Source organism: Emys orbicularis, chromosome 20, assembly GCF_028017835.1.
Source record: "Emys orbicularis isolate rEmyOrb1 chromosome 20, rEmyOrb1.hap1, whole genome shotgun sequence".
NCBI classification, from domain to species: Eukaryota; Metazoa; Chordata; order Testudines; family Emydidae; genus Emys; species Emys orbicularis.
The window spans coordinates 10,749,153-10,775,875 of NC_088702.1; the positions used below are offsets into that span (position 1 = coordinate 10,749,153).

At 63.2% G+C, this 26,723-nt stretch overlaps 1 protein-coding gene across 1 annotated transcript; it reads right to left on the reverse strand.

Moving 5' to 3' along the window:
• Positions 1-476: 476 nt before the first annotated feature.
• On the reverse strand, positions 477-24,956 carry NR1I3 (nuclear receptor subfamily 1 group I member 3). Its single transcript, XM_065420151.1, is given in 10 exon segments — positions 477-606; positions 5,866-5,971; positions 6,962-7,078; positions 7,828-7,973; positions 9,306-9,541; positions 11,454-11,635; positions 14,015-14,145; positions 17,132-17,362; positions 24,813-24,934; positions 24,936-24,956. Coding segments are annotated over 10 exon segments (1,422 nt in total).
• Positions 24,957-26,723: the final 1,767 nt, after the last annotated feature.

Sequence of the window (26,723 nt, forward strand, 5' to 3'; positions counted from 1 at the left end):
CGTGTCCCTGGGCTGCTCTGCACAAGCGGTGCTGGCCGGGCAGGGTCTCAGCTGAGCCGAGGGGTCGGTTTTGATTCCTCAGAGCCACAGCCGGCCCAGGCCCTGGGAGCTGAGAGCGGGTTGGATTCGCTAAGTGGAAGGGAGAGGGATCAACGAGCCAGGAGCAACAAGTTTGGGCAGCTGGATCCGGCTGCAGGGCTCAGCCGAGGAGTCCTTGAGCTCCTGGGGGGCAGCAGATGGGCCTGGAAAGTAGCTGGGGGGGGGTTTCCGGTCCTGTGGGGTCCCGGCCCCAGCAAGGTGGGCCCCGGTCCTGTGGGGTCCCGGCCCCAGCGAGGGGAGGCCCTGTCCAGTGGAGTCCCGGCCCCAGCGAGGGGAGGCCCTGTCCAGTGGGGTACCCACCCCAGCGAGGGGGCCCCGGTCCAGTGGGATCCTGGCCCCAGCCAGGGGGGCCAGCCAGCAGGTCCTGACTCTGGGCTCTAGCTGATGATCTCGGAGAGCAGCGGCGTCATGGTGGTCAGGTCCTGGATGTGCAGGATCTGCCGTGTGTTCTCCACCTTGAGCGTCCGCAGCTCGGTCAGCAGCAAGAGCAGCTTTGCGTAGAGGAGCCTGGGGCATAGGGAGCTGAGCGTCAGCCCCGCCTGCGGCCCTGGTGCCTGCCTGCCCCAGCGGTCGCTCTGCACCGTGGCAGGAACAGCCCCCCCGCCCTGGGACTCCATTCCACACAGCCTGGGTAGGAGACAGGGGAAACTGAGGCACATGAGGGGGAAGGGACCTATCTATGCACAGGGTCAGGAACAGAACCTAGGAGCCCTGACTCCCAGCCCCTCTGCTATGGACCCACTAGACCCCACTCCCCTCCAGAGCTGGAACTAGAGCTCAGGAGTCCTGACCTGACTCCCATCCCCCGCCCCAATGGGCTGTTTCACAGGAGGTGCATGTGGCTGGAACACAGAGGGGCAGGAGGCTAGACTGAAAACCCTTGGGTAGGAGCTGGCTGGGCCCCACTGGGGAGAGGGGCTCCCAGGCTGAGCTCACCCCTTCCCTAGCTAGGGAGAGCGACCCCCAGCGTTGCACCCCCCCACCCCCCCGTCAAGGGCCCTTTTGCAAATCAACAAAGGCAAATCAACCTCTGGCTGGCTGGGGCAGAGGGAGGCTGGCTATTAGTGGTAAGGCCTTGTGCACACAAGTGTAAGCAGGGTCTGAACGAGCTCTCCCCAGACAGCTAGTTGGGGAGGGGGAAAGACTTCAGGAGCAAACTGTATTTCCATGAACACACCTACTGTGCAGAGGTATCCAGCAGAGAGTTGTGGAGCTCCAAGTGACCAGCTTTGGCTGGTGGTGGGTTACAAATCACCTAGCTAGGAGATGTGGCCTCTTCCTAAGGGTCTCTGGTCTGGTTTAACCTGTTTCTCCTCAGAGCTCAATAGGCTCCATTAGGAGCCTTTTGTTATTTGAAGTACCCAAGAAGAGCAGACATCCCTTATGGTGGAGCAGTGTTTCTACCCAGCCTGCTGAGAGCTAAAAAATCACCAAGAGACTAACCTACAGAGGTCACAGCAGAGAGGCAGATGGCAGCAGAAGGTGGGTAGCTGGCAGGAGTGACTAGTGAAAGTGGCAACCAGTCACCTGGTGGGGCAGCCAGGTGGAGAGGAACGGGTTACTGGCGGGGCAACCAGCCAGCACAAGTGCTAAGATAGCAGAACAGCAAGATGCACCTCTGAACCCTGGGTCCTCACTGACCAAGGACAACCCCTGTGAGTGGGGTCTGGTGAGGGAGCAGAGGGGGGCACAGAGAAGGAACTGTTGGTTGTAGAACTCAAGGACATGAGGCAGAAGGCTCTTCCCCACGCACTCTGGGGTGGGTGTCCTGCTCACAGTTTTATGGTTATGAATCCTGCTTGTGGCATTTTCCCTAATTAATGTCGTGTGACTTCCCTCCTGTCATTAAAAGTTTCTTTTCTACACACAGACTCTGTGCTTGTGAGTGGGGAAGTAGAGGCGCCCATGGGGTGGTGTGTAATTGCCCCAGGTTACCGGGTGGGGGTTCGAGCTGGTTCTGTGTTCTATTGTTGAAAAGAACCCCCTAGATCAGGGGTCTCAAACTCAAATGACCATGAGGGCCACATGAGGACTAGTACATTGGCCCGAGGGTCGCATTACTGACACCTCCCCCCCCCGCCCCCACTCCACCCCTTCCATGAGGCCCTGCCCCTGCCCCGCCTCTTCCCACCCCTTCCCTGCTCCCATTCCAAGCCCTTCCCCAAAATCTCCACCCCAACTCTGCCCCCTCCCTGCCCCCAGGGGGTGCAGGAGGGGTGTGGGGTGTGGTGGGGGCTCAGGGCAGGGAGTTGGGGTGTGGGGTGCAGGAGGGGTGAGGGGTACAGCAAGGGGTCAGGGTGCAGGGTGCGGCAGGGGGCTCAGGGCAGTGGGTTGGGGTGCAAGAGGAGTGTGGGGTGCGGCAGGGGGCTCAGGGCAGGGGGTTGGGGTGCAAGAGGAGTGCGGGGTGTGGCAGGGGGTTCAGGGCAGGGGGTCGGGGTGCAGGGTGCGGCAGGGGGCTCAGGGCAGGGGGTCAGGGTGCAGGAGGGGTGCAGGGTACGGCAGGGGGTCGGGGCACAGGAGGGGTGTGGCATGGGGCTCAGGGCAGTGGGTTGAGATGCAGGAGGGGTGCAGGGTGAGGCAGGGGATCGGGGTGCAGGAGGGGTGCAGGGTATGGCCGGGGGTCGGGGTGCAGCAGGGGGCTCAGGGCAGGGTATTCGGCTGCAGGAAGGGTTCGGGGGGCAGGATCTGGCCCGGCGCATACCGGGGGCGGGGCAGGATCTGGCCCGGCGCGTACTGGGGGCGGGGCAGGATCTGGCCCGGCGCGTACTGGGGGCGGGGCAGGCTCCCTGCCTGCCTGTCTGCCCTGCCCCCGCAAGAGGCTGAAACGTGGGGAAGGGGGGCGGAGGGGCTGTGTGTTTCTGTTGCTTGAGGCACCGCCTCCAGCAGCTCCCATTGGCCGCGGATCCCCGTTCCCGGCCAATGGGAGCTGCTGGGGGCGCTGCCTGAAGTAACAGCCACACACAGCCCCTCCGCCCCCCTTCCCCACGTTTCAGCCTCTTGCGGGGGCAGGGCAGGGCAGGCAGGGAGCCTGCCCTGCCCCCGGTGCACGTCCCGTCGCTCTGGTAAACACTGGGGGAGGGCGGGGGGGCTGCGAGGGGCTCGCGGGCCGCAGAAAATCACCCCGCGGGCCACATGCGGCCCGCGTGTTTGAGACCCTGCCCTAGATACTGAACCCAGCCCTGGTTGCTGCCAGCTCCACCTGGCAAGAGGGTTACACAAGTATGTGCGTTGCAGGGTGCGTCCTGTGAGCAGCTGCACACAGATGGCCATGGGAGACGTACTCTTAAATGGCTGTCAAGTATCAGGGGGGTAGCCGGGTTAGTCCGGATCTGTAAAAGCAGCAGAGTCCTGTGGCACCTTATAGACTAACAGACGTATTGGAGCATGAGCTTTCATGGGTGAATACCCACTTCGTCGGATGCATGTGTGTGTGTGTGTACAGTTGTGTTAAATTGTGAGTGCAAGTGTAAGTAGCTGTGCGATTTGTGTGTGTGTGTGATTTCCGGGTGCTGGGCATAGATGTGTGTGGCTGCATCGGTGTGCAGTGGCTGCGCGTGCAGACATGTGAGCGATCACAGAGGGGTCAAAGTTCTCCCTGTCCTGGGGGAGCAGCTGGGGGACTGACTCCCGGGAGAGAGACTCCAGAGCTGGGCATGAGAACCAACCCCAGCGCTTTGGAGCGGCTCAGAGCACAGAGCACAGAGACAGGACCTTGCAAGGGACTGCACAGGAATAAGCTCCCACAGCCTCAGGATGGGGGGGACAAGCCTGCCCCAGCTCCCCCAGACTCAGGGGGGGGGGAGAGAGGGCAAGCCAGGCCTGCCTCATCTCCCCCAGACTCGGGGGGGGCAGGGGGGGGGCACGGCAAGCCAGGGCTGCCCCAGCTCTCTGTGCAACACAGGCCCCCACAGACTTTTTCATGGCTTAGGGTCCGTTTCTCTGCTGGGTTCTGCTAAGGAAGCTCTGATGGCCCTAGTGAGCCCCGGTCACAGCTCCCGGGGGGGGGGGGGGTGGCAGCAGGGGCCGGCCCCAGTGGGGCCTGCTGGGACCCAGGGCTCTGGGCTGAGGGCGGGGGATCTCCCCAAGAGGGGAAGGTAGCGAGGCCAGACCCGTGGGGGTGCAGGCGCTTGGGGAGACGGGAGCCATCGGCGATGCTGTGAACCCAGCCACCTCACAGTGACAGTTCCCACAATCCTCTCTGCCTGGACCTCCCGAGCGCTCAGCCCTGCTCCCTAGCCCCAGAGGGCATGGTGGGACCCTCTGCCCTGGCCCTGGCCATCTCTGGCTGCCTGCTGCCTCCCAGCCTGCTAAACGGGTGGGTGTCACTGCCAGGTCCCGGGTCCCTGGGGAACATGGTACCAAGGGCACAGGAGCTCTGAGCAATCAGTCCCCGTGGCCCTGGGCCCCTGGCCTCGCCACACCCTGGAGCCCCCGTCAGGGCTCCCATGGGACAGTGCTCAGCTCCCGCTGCCCCCACATGTCAGTGTGACCCCTGCAGGTGCCAGCTGCCCCCAGCTCCCGGGAGAGCCTGGACATCCAGGCAATGGGCAGAGGTCCCGAACAGCCTCGTCCCCCAGCCAGGTCCCACCCAATGGGTTTTGCCTCTGGCCTCCCTCCCTGGGCTGCTCGCTGCACCCGCTGGGCCCAGGCTCGCTCTGATCCCACCCCACCAGCGGGGCACTGCAAGGGCTACTGGGCGGGGCACGCCGCTGGGCCCCAGGACAGCTGGGTTCAATTCCCAGCTCAGCCACGTGACCCTGCATCAGGGCCCTGGGCCCCCTCATCTGCCCTCCAATCCCTCAATCCCCAGCCCTACAGGGGGAAGATCTCTCCCGGGGCTGGGTGAGGATAAAGCCCACCCATGAGTGACTGGCCCAGACACCCCAGAGATGGGCCGGGTACCTGCCTGGGCTCCAGGAAGGGCTCTCCCTGCCCTTCTCTGTGAGGCCACGCAGGCTGGGCCATGGTAGTGAGCACCCCCTGCTAGGCTGTTCAGTGCTTTGGGCCCTGTTCCCGCCAGGAGCCCCCTCCTGCCCCAGCTTTGCTATTCAAGCTAGTGAGGGGCTCTCACTCACCTGCCCTTGCGGGGTCGGGAGGGGAAGAATATGGAAATTTTGGTAATATTTTTATAATGCCACTATGTGCCTCAGTTTCCCTCCAGGCATGGTGTTGCTTTGCCCTGAATGTAAAGAGCAGGAGCCATGAGGAAGCTGCCTGGGGTGACATAGATGGGTAATTAAGGGCTGGCTGGGACCCTGGAGAGACAATGGAAACCCCTGCCATTGTCAGTGGGGGGCTCCCAGCGGAGGCGTTAACTCAGCAGGAAGACAATGGGGGAGACAGCAGGAGGTGGCTAGGAAGAAGAAGAACTGGGCCCGGGGTCACACACAGGCACAGGGAGCAGAGCCTGGTGTTGGCCCACGTGGCCTGTCTCTTCCCTTGTGCTGCTCTGGGCTACCTAAGGCCTCCCGGTTCCATGCTCCAGGGCACCAATAAATCTGCTCTGGCTGGAAGAGGCTCCGGGTGTCGCCGAGGTGCCCAGCTCCCTGAGGAAGAGGGGACAAGTCTGGCTCAGCTGGACGGGCTGAGCAGAGCTTGCAGGGTGGAGCAGGGCGCCCGGGGCTCAGTCTCGGAGGCGGAGAGGCCATGTGGCCTGCCCTAGTGGAGAAACAGGGCCCCTGGGGGGTCTGGCACCCCCAAGGACTGGTAAAAAGCCGGGACGTGGCACCCAGCCTGTGGACCCGGGACAGGGGGTCCCTTGCTCACCTGCCTTCGGGCAGCGGATGCCGTTGGTCAATGTAGCTCTTCAGCGTGAGGGCCATCTTCTCCTGCAGCTGGTCGACGGTGTGGCGCTGGGTGATGCCAGGGTGGTCTGGGGGAAGGCAGCCCTAGCATGAGCGTGCAGGCAGAGCAGGGGCCACATACCCTGGGGTCGGGGGCACCTGCGTGTATGTGGGGGGCTCAGTGCAGGAAGCCCAGGGGCGGGAGTTACCCTGTTGTGCAGACAGAGCAAGCCCTGGGGTGCAGGGGGCTCAGTGCCCATTGCTCAGTGCTCACCCCCTGCTCACAGGGCACAGCGACTTCCACTGGTCAAATGATGGGGCCATGGATATGCCCTTATGTGCCATCGCACTGCCCAGGGCCATGCCCATTGGGGTGGTGCAGGGCGGGAGGGCTGGGCAGGGGGCTCAGCACCCCACCTTGTTAGTGCCCATAGGAGGAGCAGGATGGGAGGCTGGACATGGGACTCAGTGCCTGTTTTGGGGCTGGGTAGGAGCTCAGTGTCTGTGGTAAGGGCTGGGGGGGCTCTGAGCCCTTCAGGCTGGGAAGGCTGGGTGGGTGCGTGGTGGGGGCTGGGCAGGGGAGCTCAGTGCCCATGGTGGGGGCCAGGCTGGGGGGGGGGTTCAGTGCCCATTGTGGGGGCCAGGTTGGGGGGGGCTCCGAGCCCGTGGTGGGGGCCAGGTTGGGGGGGGCAGGTCGGGGGTGCTTGACGCCTGAGGGGGGCTCAGTGCCCATCGTGGTGGCTAGGCTGGGGGGGGCTTAGAGCCCGTGGTGGGGGCTGGGCAGGGGGGCTCAGTGCCCATGGTGGGGGCCGGGCAGGGGGGGGTGTTCACTGCCCATCGTGGGAGCCAGGCGGGGGGGGGCTCGGTGCCCATCGTGGGAGCCAGGCGGGGGGGGGCTCGGAGCCTGTGGTGGGGGCCAGGTTGGGGGGGCAAGTTGGGGGGGGCTCAGAGCCTGAGGGGGACGGGGGGGGCTCAGTGCCCATCGTGGCGGCCAGGTTGGGGGCGGGGGGGCCTCGGAGCCCGTGGTGGGGACCGGGGGGGGCTCGGAGCCCGGGGGGGGGGGGCGGGGGAGGGCTCACCAGGCGAGAACAGGGCGATGGCCAGCAGCAGGACGTACTCAGCCTCGTGCAGCCTCAGCTTCTTCAGGCTGATGTGGAACTTGAGCAGCGGCTCCAGGTAGATCTGCTGGAACCCAGCTGGAGACAGAGATGGGGAGTGATGGGGGAGCTGCGCTGGCTGGCCCAGGGCTCCCCAGTGGGGCCACGGCTCTGAGCTCAGCTGCCAGCATGCCGGGGCCCGGGAAAGTCGGGGGTGGGGGGGCGGCTAGGAGAGGTGCATTGCACTGCAGGACAGGACAGGGTGGGGAAGGCCCGGCTCCTCAGGGACTGCAGCCTCCCAGCCCGGGAAGCGCAGAGAGAAGCAGGTATCTCACAGCACACCAAGACTGAGTGTGGCTGGGGGGGTAGGACGCGGCTCTGCCACCTCTGCCTGGGAGACGGGCCCCAGGGCTCCTAGCCTGGCCCTGCCCTGGGAAATGTCGTCGGCCCACCTGATCTCACCCACGTCGTAGCGGGCAGCAATCCTGCGCCCCATATGTCCTGTGGCAGCGAGTTCCTCGGGGGCCGCACGTGCAGCATTTCCACAGTGTCGGTGCTCAGCCAATCACTGCTTGGCGCTGTGCGGCGTGGGGTGCAGGGCTGTAGCTGTGTCAGTCACTATTCCAGCCCCTCCTTGCCTATGGTTCCCCATAGGCAAGGGCACTGTGCTGCGACAGGGCGCAGGGGGAACCACGGTTCTTGTCAGGGGATTCTGGGCAGGGCAGCCCGCGTTCCCTTCCAGGACTCCCCTAGCCCAGGCCGGGGGAGCCCCTGAGGGGACACTGGGGGGCTAGAAGCAGAGAGAACCCGGGGCAGTTGGGCCAGCCCCTTGCGCCAGAGGGACTCACCCAGGGCGCCGTCTTGTATGGTGTAGCAGTGCTGGCCGCACTCCCAGGCCTTGGTCTCCTCGTTGAAGACCGTGTTGAACTGGATCTGGCAGATCTCCAAAGTGGCGCCTTTGAGAAGCGAAATCTGGTCATCGATCGGCAAACTCCTTCCCGGAGAGAGTGAGAGAGAGCATGAGAGCAGGCCGGGGAGCCAGGGCCATAGGCCATGTGCAAAATGGGGGCGGGGGAGGGACCCTGCGGGGGCTGGGCTTAACGGGATTCAGGGGGGTGGGGGTACACTGGGGTACAGGGGGAGCAGGGACTGGGGATCTCAGGGATGAGGTAGGGCAGGGCTTGGAGGTGGGGGGTGGGAGCAGGGATGCGGCAGGGTAGGGCTGGGGGGCGCGGGGGGAGCAGGGATGCGGCAGGGTAGGGCTGAAGGGGTTGGGGGAGCAGGGATGCGGCAGGGCAGGGCTGGGGGGTGCAGGGGGAGCAGGGATGCAGCAGGGTAGGGCTGAGGGTGCAGTAGGGATGTGGCAGGGCTGAGGGGTGCGGGGTGCAGGAGGGATGCAGCAGGGCAGGGCTGAGGGGGGTGGGGGAGCAGCTATGCAGCAGGGCGGGGCTGAGGGGGTGCAGGAGGGATGCAGCAGGGCAGGGCTGAGGGGGGTGGGGGAGCAGGGATGCGGCAGGGGAGGGCTGAGGGTGCAGTAGGGATGTGGCAGGGCAGGGCTGAGGGGTGCAGGGTGCAGGAGGGATGCAGCAGGGCAGGGCTGAGGGGGGTGGGGGAGCAGCTATGCAGCAGAGCGGGGCTGAGGGGGTGCAGGAGGGATGCAGCAGGGCAAGGCTGAGGGGGGTGGGGGAGCAGGGATACGGCAGGGCGGGGCTGAGGGTGCAGTAAATAAATAATTAAATAAATAAATGGAGATATCCCATCTCCTAGAACTGGAAGGGACCTTGAAAGGTCATCGAGTCCAACCCCCTGCCTTCACTAGCAGGAACAAGTACTGATTTTTGCCCCAGATCCCTAAGTGGCCCCCCTCAAGGATTGAACTCACAACCCTGGGTTTAGCAGGTCAATGCTAGAGCAGGGCTGAGGGGGTGGGGGAGCAGGGATGTGGCAGGGCGGGGCTGAGGGGTGCGGGGTGCAGGAGGGAAGCAGCAGGGCAGGGCTGAGGGGGGTGGGGGAGCAGGGATGTGGCAGGGCAGGGCTGAAGGGTGCGGGGTGCAGGAGGGATGCAGCAGGGCAGGGCTGAGGGGGGTGGGGGAGCAGGGATGCGGCAGGGCGGGGCTGAGGGGGTGCAGGAGGGATGCAGCAGGGTGGGGCTATCGGAGGTGCGGGGGGTAGGAGGTGCTAGCTGTGCTGAGCTGGGCCTGTCACTCTCAGGGTCTCAGCTCCCGTTTCCCACTCCCCCTCCAGCCAGGCAGTTTGAGCCGCCTGCCCCCAGCTGCCCCCCATGCCCACCTGGCTCCCCGGGGTGCGGGAGCCCAGCCGTGCTGACCTGAAGGCTGGGATCTCCTTGGCGAATTTGATCACTTGCTGGATGAGGACGGTGCTGAGGTCGGCGAAGTGGGGCAGCATGGAGAAGTTGTCAGGCAGCATGTCCCCCTGCAGGCTCTGCAAGGGGGCCAGGGGGCCACCCTCCTCAGGCTGGGAGAGCCCCCGCAGGACATGGGGAACCCTGGGCTCCTGGGGTCTCTGAGGGCTCAGGCTGTGGATGTACAATCGCACTGGGGGCTGGGGAGACAGAGGCCCTAGTCAGAACCTTAGTGCTGCCGCTGTCAGCGGCACTGGCCCTGTGGAGAGGCGGCTGGCTCGGGGGTGTGGCGAGCCCCTGGTGCATTGCCCTGCGATACAGCTGAGCCTTGGACTACTGGGTACACCTGCCCCAATTCCCACACCCCGGCGGGGTGCAGCCCTGCAGACAAACCCTAGCGCCGCTTCCACAGCGTGGCTGGGGGTCCTCTGCCAAGGCTCCCTCGGGGCTGAGCTGGGACCTGGGGGTCAGAACCACATGCACAGGATCCGCAAGTACAGACCCTGCAGATGCAGGCGCAGTTGGGCCGGAGCAAGGATGGGGGATGGGGTAGTGGTAGTGGTAGGGGATGTGGACAGGAGGGAGGGATGGGGTGGGGTGGCAGGGAGGGGATGTGGGGGCTGGAGGCAAGGAAGGGGTGGGGCAGAGGGGAGGAAAGGGGATGTGGGGGCAGGAGGGAGGGATGGGTAAGGACAGAGAGGCAGGGGAGTGGTGAGGCAGAGGGGAGGGAGACGGGCTGAGTGGGGCAGGAGGGAGGGATGGGGTGTGGCAGAGCACAGGGGGAGAGGTGGGCTGGGGGCCAGGAGGGAGGGGTGGGGTAGAGGAGAGGGGGTTGGGGCTGGGGGCAGGAGGGAGGGAGGGATGGGGTGGGGCAGAGCACTGGGGGAGAGGCAGGCTGGGGGGCAGGAAGGAGGGGAGGGGTGGGGCGGAGGGGTTGGGGCTGGGGGCAGGAGGGAGGGAGGGATGGGGTGGGGGGACAGGAGGGAGGGGTGGGGCAGAGGGGAGGGGGTTGGGGACAGGAGGGCACCCTATCGGGAGAACAGACTCAAGCCCTGGCAGGTGTGAAACTTGCCCCGTGACAGCACGTGGCCCAGTAACCAGCCCGATCCAATCAGGGAGCAGGAATCCCAGCATGTGACTCAGGTAGCCAATGGCAGCTGTTCTGCCCCAGCTGTTTTGAGGGGGGGAAGGGTCTGAACAGCCCCCAGCCCCCAACTCGCCTAGGCTCTCCTGGTGGGGCTGGGCAGGCAGAGGCTGGGGTTGAGCAGGATCAGTGTGCAGGGGAGCTGGTTCCAGCGGGGGTGTGGCTCGGGGGGCAGGTGCCTGCTGGGGGTGAGCTGGGTTGGTGTATGGGGGCGCTGGTTCCAGCGGGGTGTGGCTCGGGGGGCAGGTGCCTGCGGGGGGGGAGGGCTGGGGGTGAGCTGGGTTGGTGTATGGGGGGGCTGGTTCCAGCGGGGGTGTGGCTCGGGGGGCAGGTGCCTGCGGGAGGGGAGAGCTGGGGGTGAGCTGGGTTGGTGTATGGGGGGGCTGGTTCCAGCGGGGTGTGGCTCGGGGGGCAGGTGCCTGCGGGAGGGGAGAGCTGGGGGTGAGCTGGGTTGGTGTATGGGGGGGCTGGTTCCAGCGGGGTGTGGCTCTGGGGGCAGGTGCCTGCGGGAGGGGAGGGCTGGGGGTGAGCTGGGTTGGTGTATGGGGGGGCTGGTTCCAGCGGGGTGTGGCTCGGGGGGCAGGTGCCTGCGGGAGGGGAGAGCTGGGGGTGAGCTGGGTTGGTGTATGGGGGGGCTGGTTCCAGCGGGAGTGTGGCTCGGGTGGCAGGTGCCTGCGGGAGGGGAGAGCTGGGGGTGAGCTGGGTTGGTGTATGGGGGGGCTGGTTCCAGCGGGGGTGTGGCTCGGGGGGCAGGTGCCTGCGGGAGGGGAGGGCTGGGGGTGAGCTGGGTTGGTGTATGGGGGGGCTGGTTCCAGTGGGGTGTGGCTCTGGGGGCAGGTGCCTGCGGGAGGGGAGGGCTGGGGGTGAGCTGGGTTGGTGTATGGGGGGGCTGGTTCCAGCGGGGGTGTGGCTCGGGGGGCAGTGGCTGCCCTGGTGTCTGCAGGGGGTGCGGGGGTTGGGGCTCTTACCCGGCAATGCACGAACTGGGAGAAGCCGGAGTCGAAGTGCCTCTTGTGGGCCTCGATGAGGCTGCTGATGAGCTGCTCCTGCTCCTCTGTCAGCTCCGCCGGCTCCTCCGCCGGCTCCCGCTCCTGCTTCTTCTGCTTCCGCAGGACCCGGCGCATCTGCAGAGCCTCCTCTGACATGATCACTGCCAGGCCACGAGGCAGGGGTGAGGGGCTTGGCCCCAGCAACGGCTCCCCAGGCCCACGCTGACAGACGCCTCCCAGCTTCCTTTCCCTCAGCCCCGCCCGAGAGCCTGGGGAGCTCGGCATGGTGCTGCCCTGGCCATGGGCTCCACTGTCTGCCTTTGCTCCATGACCCTCCTGGCAAACCAGCTGGAGGGAGCAGGGCCTAGTGGGAGAGCAGGGACTGGGAGCCAGGGCTCCTGTGTTCTAATCCCAGCTCTGGGCTGGAGAGGGGTCTCGAGGGGAGAGTGGTGGAGGAGCAGGGCGGAGTCAGGACTCCTGGGTTCATCCTAGAGCCAGGAAGAAACCCCAACCAGCCCCTGCTGTCAGCCAGAAAAGGACAGGAGTCTAGTGGGTAAAAAGGGAGGCTGAAACTAGGCTGCCAGGGTTCTCTTCCTGGCTCTGGGATGGAGAGCGGTCTAGTGGGCAGAGCAGGTGCCTGGGAGTCCACACTCCTGGGTTCCAGCTCTCAACAGGTGCCCCTGATGTGTTTAAACTGCAGCATGCTGGAGCGCAGGGAGTCCCGGAGGAAGGGGTATTTGCCAGGGACGCGGCAGCGTGTGTTAGCCGGGCGCTCAGCAGTGATGGGAGTAAGGACAGGAGAGTCACTTCCACCAGGAGCCCCCTCCCCCCCCAGTGCTACGGGACAGTTCTCCAGGAGGCCAATGCTGCCCCTGCCAGACAGGGTGGCTTTAAACACATCAGGGGCACCAGCCACCTTCTCTGAGCTGGGGCTGCACGGGCGGGGCTCGGGGCCGGGCAGGCAGACTCTCCAGAGCCATTACTGGATTCAGATAGCGGATACTCGCTGCAAATCAGAGAGCTTGGCTGCTCCACAGGGGAAGCACAAAGCAGCCCAGCGAGCTATCCATGCACCCCCCCCCCAGCGAGCTATCCATGCAGTCCCCAGCGAGCTATCCGCCCAGTCCCCCCAGCGAGCTATCCATGCAGCGCCCCCCCCAGTGAGCTATCCATGCAGCCCCCCCAGTGAGCTATCCACACAGCCGCCAGCCCCCCCAGCAAGCTATCCATGCAGCCCCCAGCCCCCCCAGTGAGCTATCCACACAGCCGCCAGCCCCCCCAGCAAGCTATCCACGCAGTCCCCAGCCCTCCCAGCGAGCTATCCATGCAGCATGCAGCCCCCAGCCCCGCCAGTGAGCTATCCACGCAGCACGCAGCCCCCCAGCAAGCTATCCACGCAGCCCCCAGCCCTTCCAGCGAGCTCCACGCAGCCCCAGCCCTCCCAGAGAGCTATCCACGCAGCCCCCCAACAAGCTATCTGCCCAGTCCCCCCAGCGGGTTATCTGCCTAGCACCCAGCAACACAGGGGTTACTCCTCTGGGTGACACTCATAGAATCATAGAATATCAGGGTTGGAAGGGACCTCAGGAGGTCATCTAGTCCAACCCCCTGCTCAAAGCAGGACCAATTCCCAACTAAATCATCCCAGCCAGGGCTTTGTCAAGCCTGACCTTAAAAACCTCTAAGGAAGGAGATTCTACCACCTCCCTAGGGAACCCATTCCAGTGCTTCACCACCTCCTAGTGAAAAAGTTTTTCCTAATATCCAATCTAAACCTCTCCAAGGCCCCTGCGTGCCCCCACATTGCTGATGGCTTGATCCTCTTCTCCCTCCCTGCCAGGTGCTGGGTGGGGATGGGGACAGAGCAGATGCAGCAGAGAGTGGCTGGGTGGCTCTGCTGTCACCAGCAGGGGTGCTGCTGGGGGGCAACAAGGGGCGAGTACTAGGCAACAGTGACCTGGAACACCTCGCACGGCACCAGGCCAGGCCAGCGCCCTGCCAGCCGGGACCCCCTGCACGGCACCAGCCCAGTCCAGCGCCCTGCCAGCCGGGACCCCCGCACGGCACCAGCCCAGCCCAGCCCCCTGCTAGCTGGGACCCCTCCTACAGTCCAGCCCAGCCCAGTGCCCTGCTAGCCAGGACCCCCCCACACACACACACAGCCCAGCACAACACCCTGCTCACTGGGACCCCCTGCATGGCACCAGCCCAGCCCAGCGCCCTGCCAGCCAAACCCTCACATGGCACCAGCCCAGCCCAGCGCCCTGCCAGCCAAATCCCCACATGGCTCCAGCCCAGCCCAGCGCCCTGCTAGCTGGGATCCCCGCACAGCACCAGCCCTGCACCCCTCTAGCCTGGCATCCCCCCCGCCGGGGAGTTCATCAACGGAAGGTGCCTGAGCCCAGTGGGGAGCACCCCCAGGCTGACAAAGCTGCAGCACAGATACTCTCCTGGGGAGAGCAGACCTTGCGCTTCCCCTGCCAACCTCCCCCGGGCCAGACACCAGCTGCAGGAGGGCGGAGAGCCGAGCCCTGACTTACTGTCCTTCCTCATGCCCACGGCCAGGCACTTCTGGAGGCGGCAGGCTTGGCACTGCCGGCGCTTGGCTTTGGTGATGGTGCAGTTGCGGGTGAAGGGGCAGGTGAAGCACACGCCCTTGCTGATCGACCGCCTGCAAAAGAGGGGCAGGGCTTGGGGAGCAGGAGACACTCCCCCTGCCTTGGGAAAGGGTCAGAGAGCCCCCCCCCCCCAGTGAGAGCCCCAAGCGAGCAACCTGTTGGACCTGGCACCGCAAGGCTCAGAGCAACTCAGGCAGGCGGCCCTGGCACTCCTCAGCGACCCGCCATCCCCTCCCAGCCTTCTGCCGGCTTCATCCCCAGCCTGCTCCATGCAGCACTGCATCCCTCCCAGGCACAGCCCAGCCCGTTGCTCCTGCTCCCCTCCCATCCAGGAACGGGGACGCCCGACCCAATGCCCAGCACCCTTGCTAGAAGCAGGGGCTTCTGGGTCATTTCCAGCTGCAAGGCACTGCATTGTGGGATAGAGCTGGGGGAGCCGGTTCCTGGCTTCCTCTCCACCAAACCGTCCCAGCTACGCTTCCCCTGGCGCAGGGCCGCCATGTCTGTGTGCCTGGGTGGGGGTGCTGGCCCAGGCACTGAGCAACACAGACATGTAACATGCCAACACGTTGGGCTGTGCCAGCTCTCTGCCCCCCCGAGATCTGCCCCCTATGCAGATGGGTAGGCCCACACCTCCTATGCTTGCTGTCACACACACAGATGGTTATTCCAGCATACACAAACAGACAGATGGCTATGCACACACACACACACACACAGTGGTAAATGGTGCTGCAAGAAGCCATGGTGAAGAGGCTTTGGGCCCTGCCCCCAGTAGTCATCTCAGGCATTGGTTGTCCCGGTCAGTTGCAATGCCGGGGACAAGCCCAACTGGCTGAACCAGGGTGTCTAGAACTGTTTCTTCCCTGCATGGAGGAGAAGCCACAAGCATTAAAGCTGCCCCAAAGCCCTGAAATCCCAACACCTTTCTCTGACAATAAGCCTCACAATGAAACAGAGTCACTCTGGGGCAGGGGGATGGGAGACCCCAAAGGAACGTGCAGCATGCAGCAGGAAGTGGTGCAAGTGGCTCAGCATGGCACTGGGGGCACGGTGCTGCAGAGAGCAGAAGGGGAGCTTGCCCTGCACAGCCAGTGATGACCCCAGTGCCCCAGGCTGGCACTAGGGGGCATTGTGCTGCAGGGAGCAGGGTGGAGGCACAGTAGGGAGTGCTGTATGGGTGTCAGGTCCCGGCAGTACTGTGCAGCGGGTAGTTACCCTGGTTAGCCATGCAGGGATGCTGCTGCCCATCAGGCCGGGCACATGTCTCAGGCTGGCAGCCGCAGGAGGCAGCAGGTGAGGCCCAGTTCAGTCAGCACATCCCATTACATGACCGGAATCTGCACAGTGGCCTAGAGCAGAGACCCTGCTGAGTGCTGCCGAAACGCAGCCTGGCTGGAGCCAGAGCTGGCCTGGGTGAATCTGGGGGGCTGGGCAAGTGGACAAGGGCCTGGGATCCAAGCTGAGCTGAGCCCTGCAGGGAGGGGCAGGCCTGGACGGTCATGTCCAAAACTCTGGGATGGGAGTTGCGCCCGGCAGAGCGTCCCAGCCACACCCTGCGTCACTGCCACGGCTGTACTCGCCTGGGCATCAGCTGAGATAAACCTGGGGTCAGCAGCAGCAAACGCTCCTGGAGATGAGCACATGGCGGCTCTGAGACACAGGACGGTACAGCCAAAGGGCAGCTGCCATGAGGGCCGGACACAACAGCCACTGAGCCAGGGCATTGCCTGTGTGCACACAAACACACACACCGCACCCTCCCCCCACACACATCCCAACGCACAGACATGCTATGCACACATGCCCACCCCAATGCATATGCATACCTGTGTACACACCCACATATACATCCCAATGTGCACTCCCGATATACACACGTCAGTGCATAACACACTCCTGCACACCCCAATATGCGGACACCCCCACATCCCAATGCACACTCCCTTCATATACCCCTCCGCACAGACACACCCTATACACACCCACATAGACATCCCAATGCACACCCCGAATATGCACATCAATACCCCCCCATACACATCCACAACCTACTCACACATCCCTTATAGACACACCAGTTTACACATACACCTTGTACACTACACCCCATCACAGTTGAGGGTAACTGCACCTGTATTCTCCCTCTGTGGCCCCTTGAGGGCACCTTCTTGAGGCTTCCAGCTCCCAGCCATCACCTCACGTGGGCCGAGACCCGTCTCACTCCTTCCTGAGCTGCACAGCCCCCTGCCTTACACTGTGACATCCCCAGCAAGGCCAGCACCTGTATCATGCTTTCTCTCCAAAGACAATGTTACCAGTGACCCTCCAGCCCTTCCCCAGCAGAGCGCATGTATCTGAAGGACAAAAGCCTCCCAGAGGAAGGGTAACGGTGAGAAAGAGCTTTGCACATGCACTAACCAGCCAGGCTTGGCCCGGCCGCCTTTCCAACCTTTCAGCAAGGTTCAGACCCGAATCAGCCTTTACAACGCACCCTCTTCCTTTGTCCTCTGTGACTGCCCTGGCCTAAACCAGTCTCTGCAAACCACTCCAGGGTGGTACCTCTCCAGAGCTGTTTACAGTCGCCGGGGATGTAGGAATCACCTCCCCCCACCGCTGTTTTTAGTTCCTGGGTAACCTTCCCCCATGGAGCTGCTCCAATCCCTGGGCACAAAGCTACAGCAACCATTCATAAACTGGATACAGCACGGGCCCCTGAGATGCTGCATGCGGTTGCACTATCGGTCAAACCCCTCCACACACACACATCTGATCTCATTGCATACCTCCCCACACACAAGCACATAAGAACACCGTTACACACTACACATACCCTATGCACACATGTATACACACCACTGCACCCCCCCCACCCTAACCCTCCCTGTTCTGAGGGGTGTTGGGTGTGACCCAGGGCAGTGCCCTGCCTGCGCAGCGCCAGTAGGAGGCAGCGTTTACCCTTGCCGGCCCCATGGGGTGGAAAGGCCCAGGACAGGGGGTTGGAGGTTGGCAGGACGATGGCGCCAGGGGGGCTCTCACCTGAAGAAGCCCTTGCAGCCCTCGCAGGTCATGACATGGAAGTGGTAGCCGGTGGCTCGGTCGCCGCACACGGCGCAGATTTTCTCCTCTCCCTCTGGCTCCCCGTCTTCCCTGCTCCCGGCCCCAAGGCTCAGCACGCTGGGGCTGCTGCTGCTGCTACTGCTGCTGCTCTCCCTATCAGAGGGGCTGAGCATGGCAGCTCCTGGCCCCCAGGCACCCACAGGCAAGCTGCTGTGGGGAGAGAAGAGTCAGCGACAGGCCTAGGCTCCAGCACAGGGACCGCCCAGGTCAGACCATGCCATGTGGTCCTTCCATAGGGGCCAGTCCAGCCTGGTCTCCTGGCCTTCCCCCAGGAGACGGCTCCCCATCCGTGGGGCCCCATTCCTCCTCCACCATCCCTTCCCCAGGGACAGCCCCCCGCAGATCCCAGTGGAGCCCATTGTTTATGCTCCTGCAGGCATTGTGCAGTCACACGACAAATTAGCTGTTGCTGTCAGTTGTACTGCGGTAATGGGTGGTAGGATAACCCCTGATTCATGCAGACACACACACACAGATGTTGTTTCTTTCAAATCCTGGCCGAGTGGGTTTGGGGAGACCCCGTATCAAGTTCTGCTAGGACTGTGTCCAGCCTTCGCCAGGGTCCCTGGGAGCTGGGCCAGGGATCCCACCCCCACCCGCTGGGCCAGGGAGCCCATCCCCCACGCCCCACAGCACGCTAAGGGGAGCTTTTCTCTGCGCCACTGGGCCGGGAGTCACCAGAACTGTGCCAACGCCAGCGGAGGCAGCAGATGGCAGTGGTCAGATGGCCCCACCGCCTGTCACCTACCCATGGGGGATCTTCTACCAAGTGAACCCGGCATCTCGAGGGCCATCTCCCGCCACGGGAGCTACGGAATAGGCAGGGCCTGCCAGCAGGGGGCAGCACTCTCAGCTACAGCATTTCTCTGCCCCCAGTTACCCTCCAGCAGCTCCACCGGCCCCCACCTCTGCAGTGCAGCCCCAGTGCACTGTGCACTGTGTGTTGCTGCCTCTGGAACACTGCTGCCAATGCAGGAGCCTGGCTAGTGGCCAGCTCCCCCTCCCACAGCTGAGCATGCTCTGCAGGGAATCCATCTTTTATCCCCCAACTACCCCCATACACCCCTTTGGCTATCCCCCATAACCCCACCTCTATCCCCGTACACCCCTCTGGCTATCCCCCATAACCCCCCTCTATCCCCATACACCCTCTTCTATCCCCATACACCCCTCTGGCTATCCCCATAACCCCCCTCTATCCCCATACACCCCTCTGGCTATCCCCCATAACCCCCCTCTATCCCCGTACACCCCCATATATCCCCATACACCCCTCTGGCTATCCCCGTAACCCCCATCTATCCCCATACACCCCTCTGGCTATCCCCATACACCCCCCTCTATCCCCATACACCCCTCTGGCTATCCCCCATAACCCCCCTCTATCCCCATACACCCCTCTGGCTATCCCCATACACCCCCCTCTATCCCCATACACCCCTCTGGCTATCCCCAGACACCCCCATCTATCCCCAGACACCCCTCTGGCTATCCCCCATAACCCCCCTCTATCCCCGTACACCCCTCTGGCTATCCCCAGACACCCCCATCTATCCCCAGACACCCCTCTGGCTATCCCCCATAACCCCCCTCTATCCCCATACCCCCATCTATCCCCAGACACCCCTCTGGCTATCCCCCATAACCCCCCTCTATCCCCATACACCCTCTTCTATCCCCATACACCCCTCTGGCTATCCCCATACACCCCCATCTATCCCCAGACACCCCTCTGGCTATCCCCCATAACCCCCCTCTATCCCCATACACCCTCTTCTATCCCCATACACCCCTCTGGCTATCCCCATACACCCCCCTCTATCCCCATACACCCCTCTGGCTATCCCCCATAATCCCCCTCTATCCCCATACACCCTCTTCTATCCCCACACACCCCTCTGGCTATCCCCATACCTGCCATCTATCCCCAGACACCCCCATATATCCCCATACACCCTCTTCTATCCACATACACCCCTCTGGCTATCCCCAGACACCCCCATCGATCCCCATACACCCTCTTCTATCCCCATACACCTCTCTGGCTATCCCCGTACACCCCCCTCTATCCCCATACACCCCTCTGGCTATCCCCCATAACCCCCCTCTATCCCCATACACCCCTCTGGCTATCCCCATACCTGCCATCTATCCCCAGACACCCCCATATATCCCCATACACCCTCTTCTATCCACATACACCCCTCTGGCTATCCCCAGACACCCCCATCGATCCCTATACACCCTCTTCTATCCCCATTCACCTCTCTGGCTATCCCCGTACACCCCCCTCTATCCCCATACACCCCTCTGGCTATCCCCATACCTGCCATCTATCCCCAGACACCCCCATATATCCCCATACACCCTCTTCTATCCACATACACCCCTCTGGCTATCCCCAGACACCCCCATCGATCCCCATACACCCATCTCTCTATCCCCATACCCCCCTATATCCCCATACACCCCCATCTATCCCCATACACCACTCTGGCTATCCCCCATAACCCCCCTCTATCCCCATACACCCCCCTCTATCCCCATACACCCCTCTGGCTATCCCCCATAACCCCCCTCTATCCCCATACACCCTCTTCTATCCCCATACACCCCTCTGGCTATCCCCCATAACCCCCCTCTATCCCCATACACCCTCTTCTATCCCCATAACCCCCCTCTATCCCCATCTATCCCCATACACCCCTCTGGCTATCCCCCATAACCCCCCTCTATCCCCATACACCCCCATCTATCCCCATACACCCCTCTGGCTATCCCCCATAACCCCCCTCTATCCCCATACACCCCTCTGGCTATCCCCCATAACCCCCCTCTATCCCCATACACCCCCATCTATCCCCATACAGCCCTCTGGCTATCCCCCATAACCCCCCTCTATCCCCATACACCCCCATCTATCCCCATACACCCCTCTGGCTATCCCCCATAACCCCCCTCTATCCCCATACACCCTCTTCTATCCCCATACACCCCTCTGGCTATCCCCATACCTGCCATCTATCCCCAGACACCACCATATATCCCTATACACTCTTCTATCCACATACACCCCTCTGGCTATCCCCAGACACCCCCATCGATCCCCATACACCCATCTCTCTATCCCCATACCCCCCATCTATCCCCATACACCCTCTTCTATCCACATACACCCCTCTAGCTATCCCCACACACCCCCTTCTATCCCCATACACCCCTCTGGCTATCCCCATACACCCATCTCGCTATCCCCATACACTCCTCTGGCTATCCCCAGACACCCCCATCTATCCCCATACATCCCCAACTACCCCCATAACCCCCCTCTATCCCCATACACCCTCTTCTATCCCCAGACACCCCTCTGGCTATCCCCATACCTGCCATCTATCCCCAGACACCCCCATATATCCCCATACACCCTCTTCTATCCCCATACACCCTCTTCTATCCCCATACCCCCATCTATCCCCATACACCCCATCTATCCCCCATACACCCATCTCTCTATCCCCATACCCCCCATCTATCCCCATACACCCTCTTCTATCCACATACACCCCTCTAGCTATCCCCACACACCCCCTTCTATCCCCATACACTCCTCTGGCTATCCCCAGACACCCCCATCTATCTCCATACATCCCCAACTACCCCCATACACCCCCATCTATCCCCATAGCCCCATCTATCCCCATACACCCCTCTATCTCTCCCATACACCCCCCATCTATCCCCATCTCCCCCATACATCCCCCTTCTATCCCCATACACACACCCCCACCATCTATCCCAGAGGTGGGCAAACTATGGCCTGCGGGCCACATCCGGCCTGCTGGACCATCCTGTCCAGCCCTTGAGCTCCCGGCCGGGGAGACTAGCCCCCGGCCCCTCCCCCGCTGTCCCCCCTCCCCCACAGCCACGCTGCTGCGCGGGCAACACTCTGGGCAGCAGGGCTGCGCGCTCCTGCAGGGCAGCACGGCAGCGTGTCTGGCTCTGGCCAGGCGGCGGGGCTGCCAGACATGCTGCTTTGAGCGGCATGGTAAGGGGGTGGGGGCCGGGGGGTTGGATTAAGGGGCAGGGGGTCCCGGGGGGCAGTCAGGGGACAGGGAGCAGGAGGTGGTTGGATGGGGCAGAGGTTTGGGTGGGGGGCGATTGGGGAATGGGAACGGGGGGATTGGATAAGCGTGGGAGTCCTGGGGGGCCTGTCAGCGGGCGGGGGTGTGGATAGCAGTCGGGGCAGTCAGGGAGCAGGGGGGGGTTAGATAGGGGGTGGGGTCCTGGGGGGGTTGGATGAGGGGCGAGGGGTCCCAGGAGGGGGCGGTCAGGGGACAAGGAGCAGGGGGGGTTGGGGGGTTCTGAGGGGGGCAGTCAGGGGGCGGGAAGTGGGAGGGGTCGGATAGGTGGCAGGGGCCAGGCTGTTTGGGGAGGCACAGCCTTCCCTACCCGGCCTTCCATACAGTTTTGCAACCCTGATGTGGCCCTCGGGCCAAAAAGTTTGCCCACCCCTGATCTATCCCCATACACCCCTCTATGTATCCCCATACACCCCTCTATGTATCCCCATACAGCCCCATCTATCCCGATACAGCCCCTTCTGTCCCCATACATACCCATCTATCCCCCCCCCACACCCTTCTATCCCCATAGATCCCTCTATCTATCCCCATACACCCCCATCTATCCCTCTATCTACCTAGTGACCTAGCTCTCTCAGTACATAGCTGGTCCTGCTCACTGCTATATCCAAGCCCCATCACAATGGGTCATGGGTTGTCTCCTCTCAGCCCCTGGGGAGTAGGGATGTTTGCTCCTCACTTTACAGATGGGCAGGAAGCCCCAAGAGGGGCTGAGATGCTGTGATGCATCTCACACAGCCAGAGCTAGGGCCTGGGCTCCCATACACTGAATGTGGGGAGAAGCGCCTGACACTGCGACCCACACAGCCAGAGCTAGGGCCTGGGCTCCCATACACTGAAGGGAGGGAGGGGCGCCTGACACTGCGACCCACACAGCCAGAGCTAGGGCCTGGGCTCCCATACACTGAATGGGGGGAGAAGCGCCTGACACTGCGACCCACACAGCCAGAGCTAGGGCCTGGGCTCCCATACACTGAATGGGGGGAGGGGCGCCTGACACTGGGACCCACACAGCCAGAGCTAGGGCCTGGGCTCCCATACACTGAATGGGGGGAGAAGCGCCTGACACTGCGACCCACACAGCCAGAGCTAGGGCCTGGGCTCCCATACACTGAAGGGAGGGAGGGGCGCCAGACACTGCGACCCACACAGCCAGAGCTAGGGCCTGGGCTCCCATACACTGAAGGGAGGGAGAAGCACCTGACACTGCGACCCACACAGCGAGAGCTAGGGGCCTGGGCTCCCATACACTGAATGGGGGGAGGGGCGCCTGACACTGCGACCCACACAGCCAGAGCTAGGGGCCTGGGCTCCCATACACTGAATGGGGGGAGAGGCACCTGACACTGCTACCCACACAGCCAGAGCTAGGGCCTGGGCTCCCATACACTGAAGGGAGGGAGAAGCACCTGACACTGCGACCCACACAGCCAGAGCTAGGGGCCTGGGCTCCCATACACTGAATGGGGGGAGGGGCGCCTGACACTGCGACCCACACAGCCAGAGCTAGGGCCTGGGCTCCCATACACTGAATGGGGGGAGAGGCACCTGACACTGCTACCCACACAGCCAGAGCTAGGGGCCTGGGCTCCCATACACTGAAGGGAGGGAGAAGCACCTGACACTGCGACCCACACAGCCAGAGCTAGGGGCCTGGGCTCCCATACACTGAAGGGAGGGAGAAGCACCTGACACTGCGACCCACACAGCCAGAGCTAGGGGCCTGGGCTCCCATACACTGAATGGGGGGAGGGGCGCCTGACACTGAGACCCACACAGCCAGAGCTAGGGGCCTGGGCTCCCATACACTGAAGTGGGGGAGGGGCACCTGACACTGCTGCGACCCACACTCCAAGGGGGGGGGAACCACCTAAGCCAGCCAATGGGAGATGCCGACCGGAGGGGTGTGAGCTAAGCCCCACCCCCTCACCAAGCTAGGCCCCTAAGCGCTGGCTGCAAGGAGGTGCCCAGCTCTGCTAGCGAGTCACCCGGGAGCCCCTCACATGGCGTCTGGTGCCTCGGGCCTTTCTGGTGAGAATGAGAGAGGCAGGTGCCTCGCTCCACAGCAAACTGTCCAAGGAGGAGGGGCAGCAGCAGCTGTTTTGTTCATACTAGCCCAGTGGGTAGAGCACTTGCCTGGGATCTGGCTGATTTGGGTTCAAGTTCCCTCCTAGCCCAAGCCAAGCATCATTGCAGTGTGTGTGCAACACTCTGCCTGCCCATCAGGGCAGTTTTTGTGTCTCGGGCTGGACCTGCCCTGCCCTGCCGTGCCCTGCTGGAGTCAGGAGGAGCCCAACCTCTTGGTGCCCTGCGTGAGGGTGTCACCCCAGTGCCTGTTGCGCTTGGTCCTCCTGCCTGCCCCCTCGTCAAGGTGAAGCAGGCTGCTCTGGGAGCCAAGGTGACCTGCCTGGTTGTGAGGAGCTGTCCCCATGGTCCCATCCCCGACAGGGTCAGTCCGGGGCCTGTGCGGGGGATGTTAACCCAGCGTGCGGGGAGATTAGCCAGCCTGGAGAAGGCAAAGTTCATTAGAAATGGGCAGCTGTCCAGGGCTGGGGGCACCAGGCAGAGATTGGCACCCAGAGGGGGACAAAGGGGGCAGGGAGGAGGCTGAAGGGCTGAGGCTGGGGCTGGGTGGCCCCCCCGGTCACAGGGGGGCAACGGCAGCTGCGGAGCTCTCATGATTCCCCTGCAATCACTTGTTCAAAGCCCCCTCTCCCTGCCAGAGACCTGCCTTATCAGTCTCCCCAGCTGTTCACTCACGTTGGCCCCAGTCCCTCTCACTCTCCTGAGCAGAATTGAGCCCAGGCAGGGGGCCCCCATTGGTGTGAAGACCCGGGGACCTCGCCTGGCTGGCCCTGAATCAAGAGGGGCATTAACTCCAGCTCCCTGTCTCTGTCCCTTCTTGATGCATGGAAACACAGGCGGAGACCCTGTGCCCCCCCCCAGCCCCTCAGCCTAGCTGCCCCCCTCCCCTTCATCCCGTGTGCCCGCTCACCGATGGTGTGGGTTGGGGGGTGGTGGTGGCTGGGAGCAGGTGGGGGGCTGGCTCCCAGGCTCCCCGCAGGCCGGGACTCTTCTCCCTCCCCAGCGGCGTCCGCACAGACAGATTCAGATTGATTTATTTCACAGCCTGGGTGGAATTTGAACTTTGAACTTCAAGGAGTGGAGGCCAGGAGCAGTAGGGACGGGGGGGGGGGGAGTAGCTGGGGGGGGGGGGTGTAAAGGGAGGGGGGAGCAGCTGGAGGGTGAGGGAGGTGGGAGCAGCCAGGGAGACAACCTTGGGCACATGGGGACAGTGTTTCCTGGGTGGCCCCTGAGAGGTAACACACTGGGGCTGACACACACACAGGGGCTCACACACACTCTCTGGGGGTGACACACACACTCTGGGGCTCGCAGCCTCCTGTTCACACTCAGCCCAGCCTGAGGGGTGGAAAGGCCTGCCCGACACCCATTACCTTAATGTCCTAGGGCTGAGAAGTCGGCCCTGCTTGTCCCCTGGACACTCCCCAGTCACAGACCCTTGTGGGAAGCTGGACTGGGGGCAGTGCCAGGCCAAGCCTGGCAGTCTGAGAGGGGGGTGTTTGGCTGTCTCCACTCATGGGCTTTCAGTGCCCCCATCCCAGCCTCCTGCACCTGGCAGAGCCCAGCACCCACTGGCACTGCCCTTCCGTTGCTCTTGGCTCATAGAGTGTGAAACTCCGGGAACTTCCTCCGCAGCTCAGGAATGAGGGCAGACTGGTTCAGTTTCCCCAGCCCAGGCTGGGCCGGGCACTGGGACCTGCCCAGGGGAGGGCAGCCAGGCTGGGATTGGGCACCGGGGCCTGCGCAGGGCAGGGGGAGCCAGGCTAAGGCTGGGCACTGATGTTCCCCCAGGAAGCCGGGCTCCCCAGAGATTTCTGAGCTGGAGCCCAGCTCTCTGGGCCCACAGTGTGAACTCCATGCTCTGGGGAATCTCAGGTACACACCTTCCCCCACACCAAGGGATGCAGACTCAGGGGGTGGGAATGGGCCACGGTGCTTAGATACTGGCCACGCAGGAACACAGAGAGACTGGAACCAATCTGTTGCCCCCAGGGCTGTCCCCATGTGGCACAGCAGGGCAAGGGGAACGTCGCAGCTGCAGCAGGGCTGGAGCACAGACACTCCTGCTCCCCAAGCAAAGCCCCTGGCTTGGGCTATGGAGAATCAGTGTGTGGGCCATGACACCAGGTGGGGGCAGTTCCAACTCCATCCACTAGGGGGCAGTGGTCTGTCTGTCTCACAAGCACCCACCCCAGCCACTCCGTTGTCATCTAGACCTGGGAAGGGGGGTGGGGGCAGATTTCCAAAGGCGCTCAGCACACTAGGTGTCTGCTGGGATCTCCTGACAATCCCTTTGGGTACGGAGCCCTTCCCCTCTCGTTTCCCTGTTTGAATCCAGCCCGGGGCAGCTGTGATGAAAGCACCCGGCCAGGGCTCGTTGGGAGCCTGTACGGAATGATCTGGGGGCGGCCAGTCTGGCTCCTGGTGCTTGCACCAGAGATGCACCACCACATGGACTGAGCTCCCCCTCCCCAGGCAGGGCTGGGCCAGGCTGGAGGAGCAGTAGGTGGAGAGGGGGGGCTGCCCCATCCTGGAGGTGTAGATGCCCCCACAAGCCATGTTCCAGCTGCAATCTGCATCAGGAGATAAGCATCCCCGAGAAGGGCCTGGCTCCAGCTCCCACCCAGTGCTCTGCCGGCACTGGAGAGAACTGCGCAGAGCAAACTCTGGCTGCCCTGATTAATGCTCCAATCCCTGGGCGATCAAGACCGATTTCCTGCTAATGAAACTTTGAAAAGCTTCATTAATCTGCACTGAGCCGCTCAGGGACGTTCCACTCTGCCTGGCTCCCCCTGTCCTCGACGCAATGGCTCAGGCCAGGATCACAGTTTGGAACAGGATGTCTTTATTTTCCCATGACAGTCCCATTCTGTCCTGCCCCCTCCCCTGCCGCACGGGCCTCTGGGACTCCGCTTTTGCTGGGGAAAGGCCACGAAGCCTGGATTGCTGCAGCAGCGAAGGAGCCACTGGGGCAGCCAGCCCCCCCGGAATGGCTAAGGCTGGGCACATGGTGGGCGCTACCTGCCTGGGCAGCGGTGGTGGGGCACTGCGTGCAGACGCAGGGGCATCTGTCAGAGCCAGCCCAAAGCCACGGAGACCCCTCACCCATCAGGCATGGGACACTGGCATCTCCATCTGGGGAGCTCAGTGCCTCTGCAGACATGAATGGATTTACCTTCCCAGCCCTCGGGGCATTATCCCCACCACAGAGGGGAAACTGAGGCACAGAGGGGTCCCACATCGAGCCAAGAGGATGAGGCACACAGCTCATTAGCATTTGCATG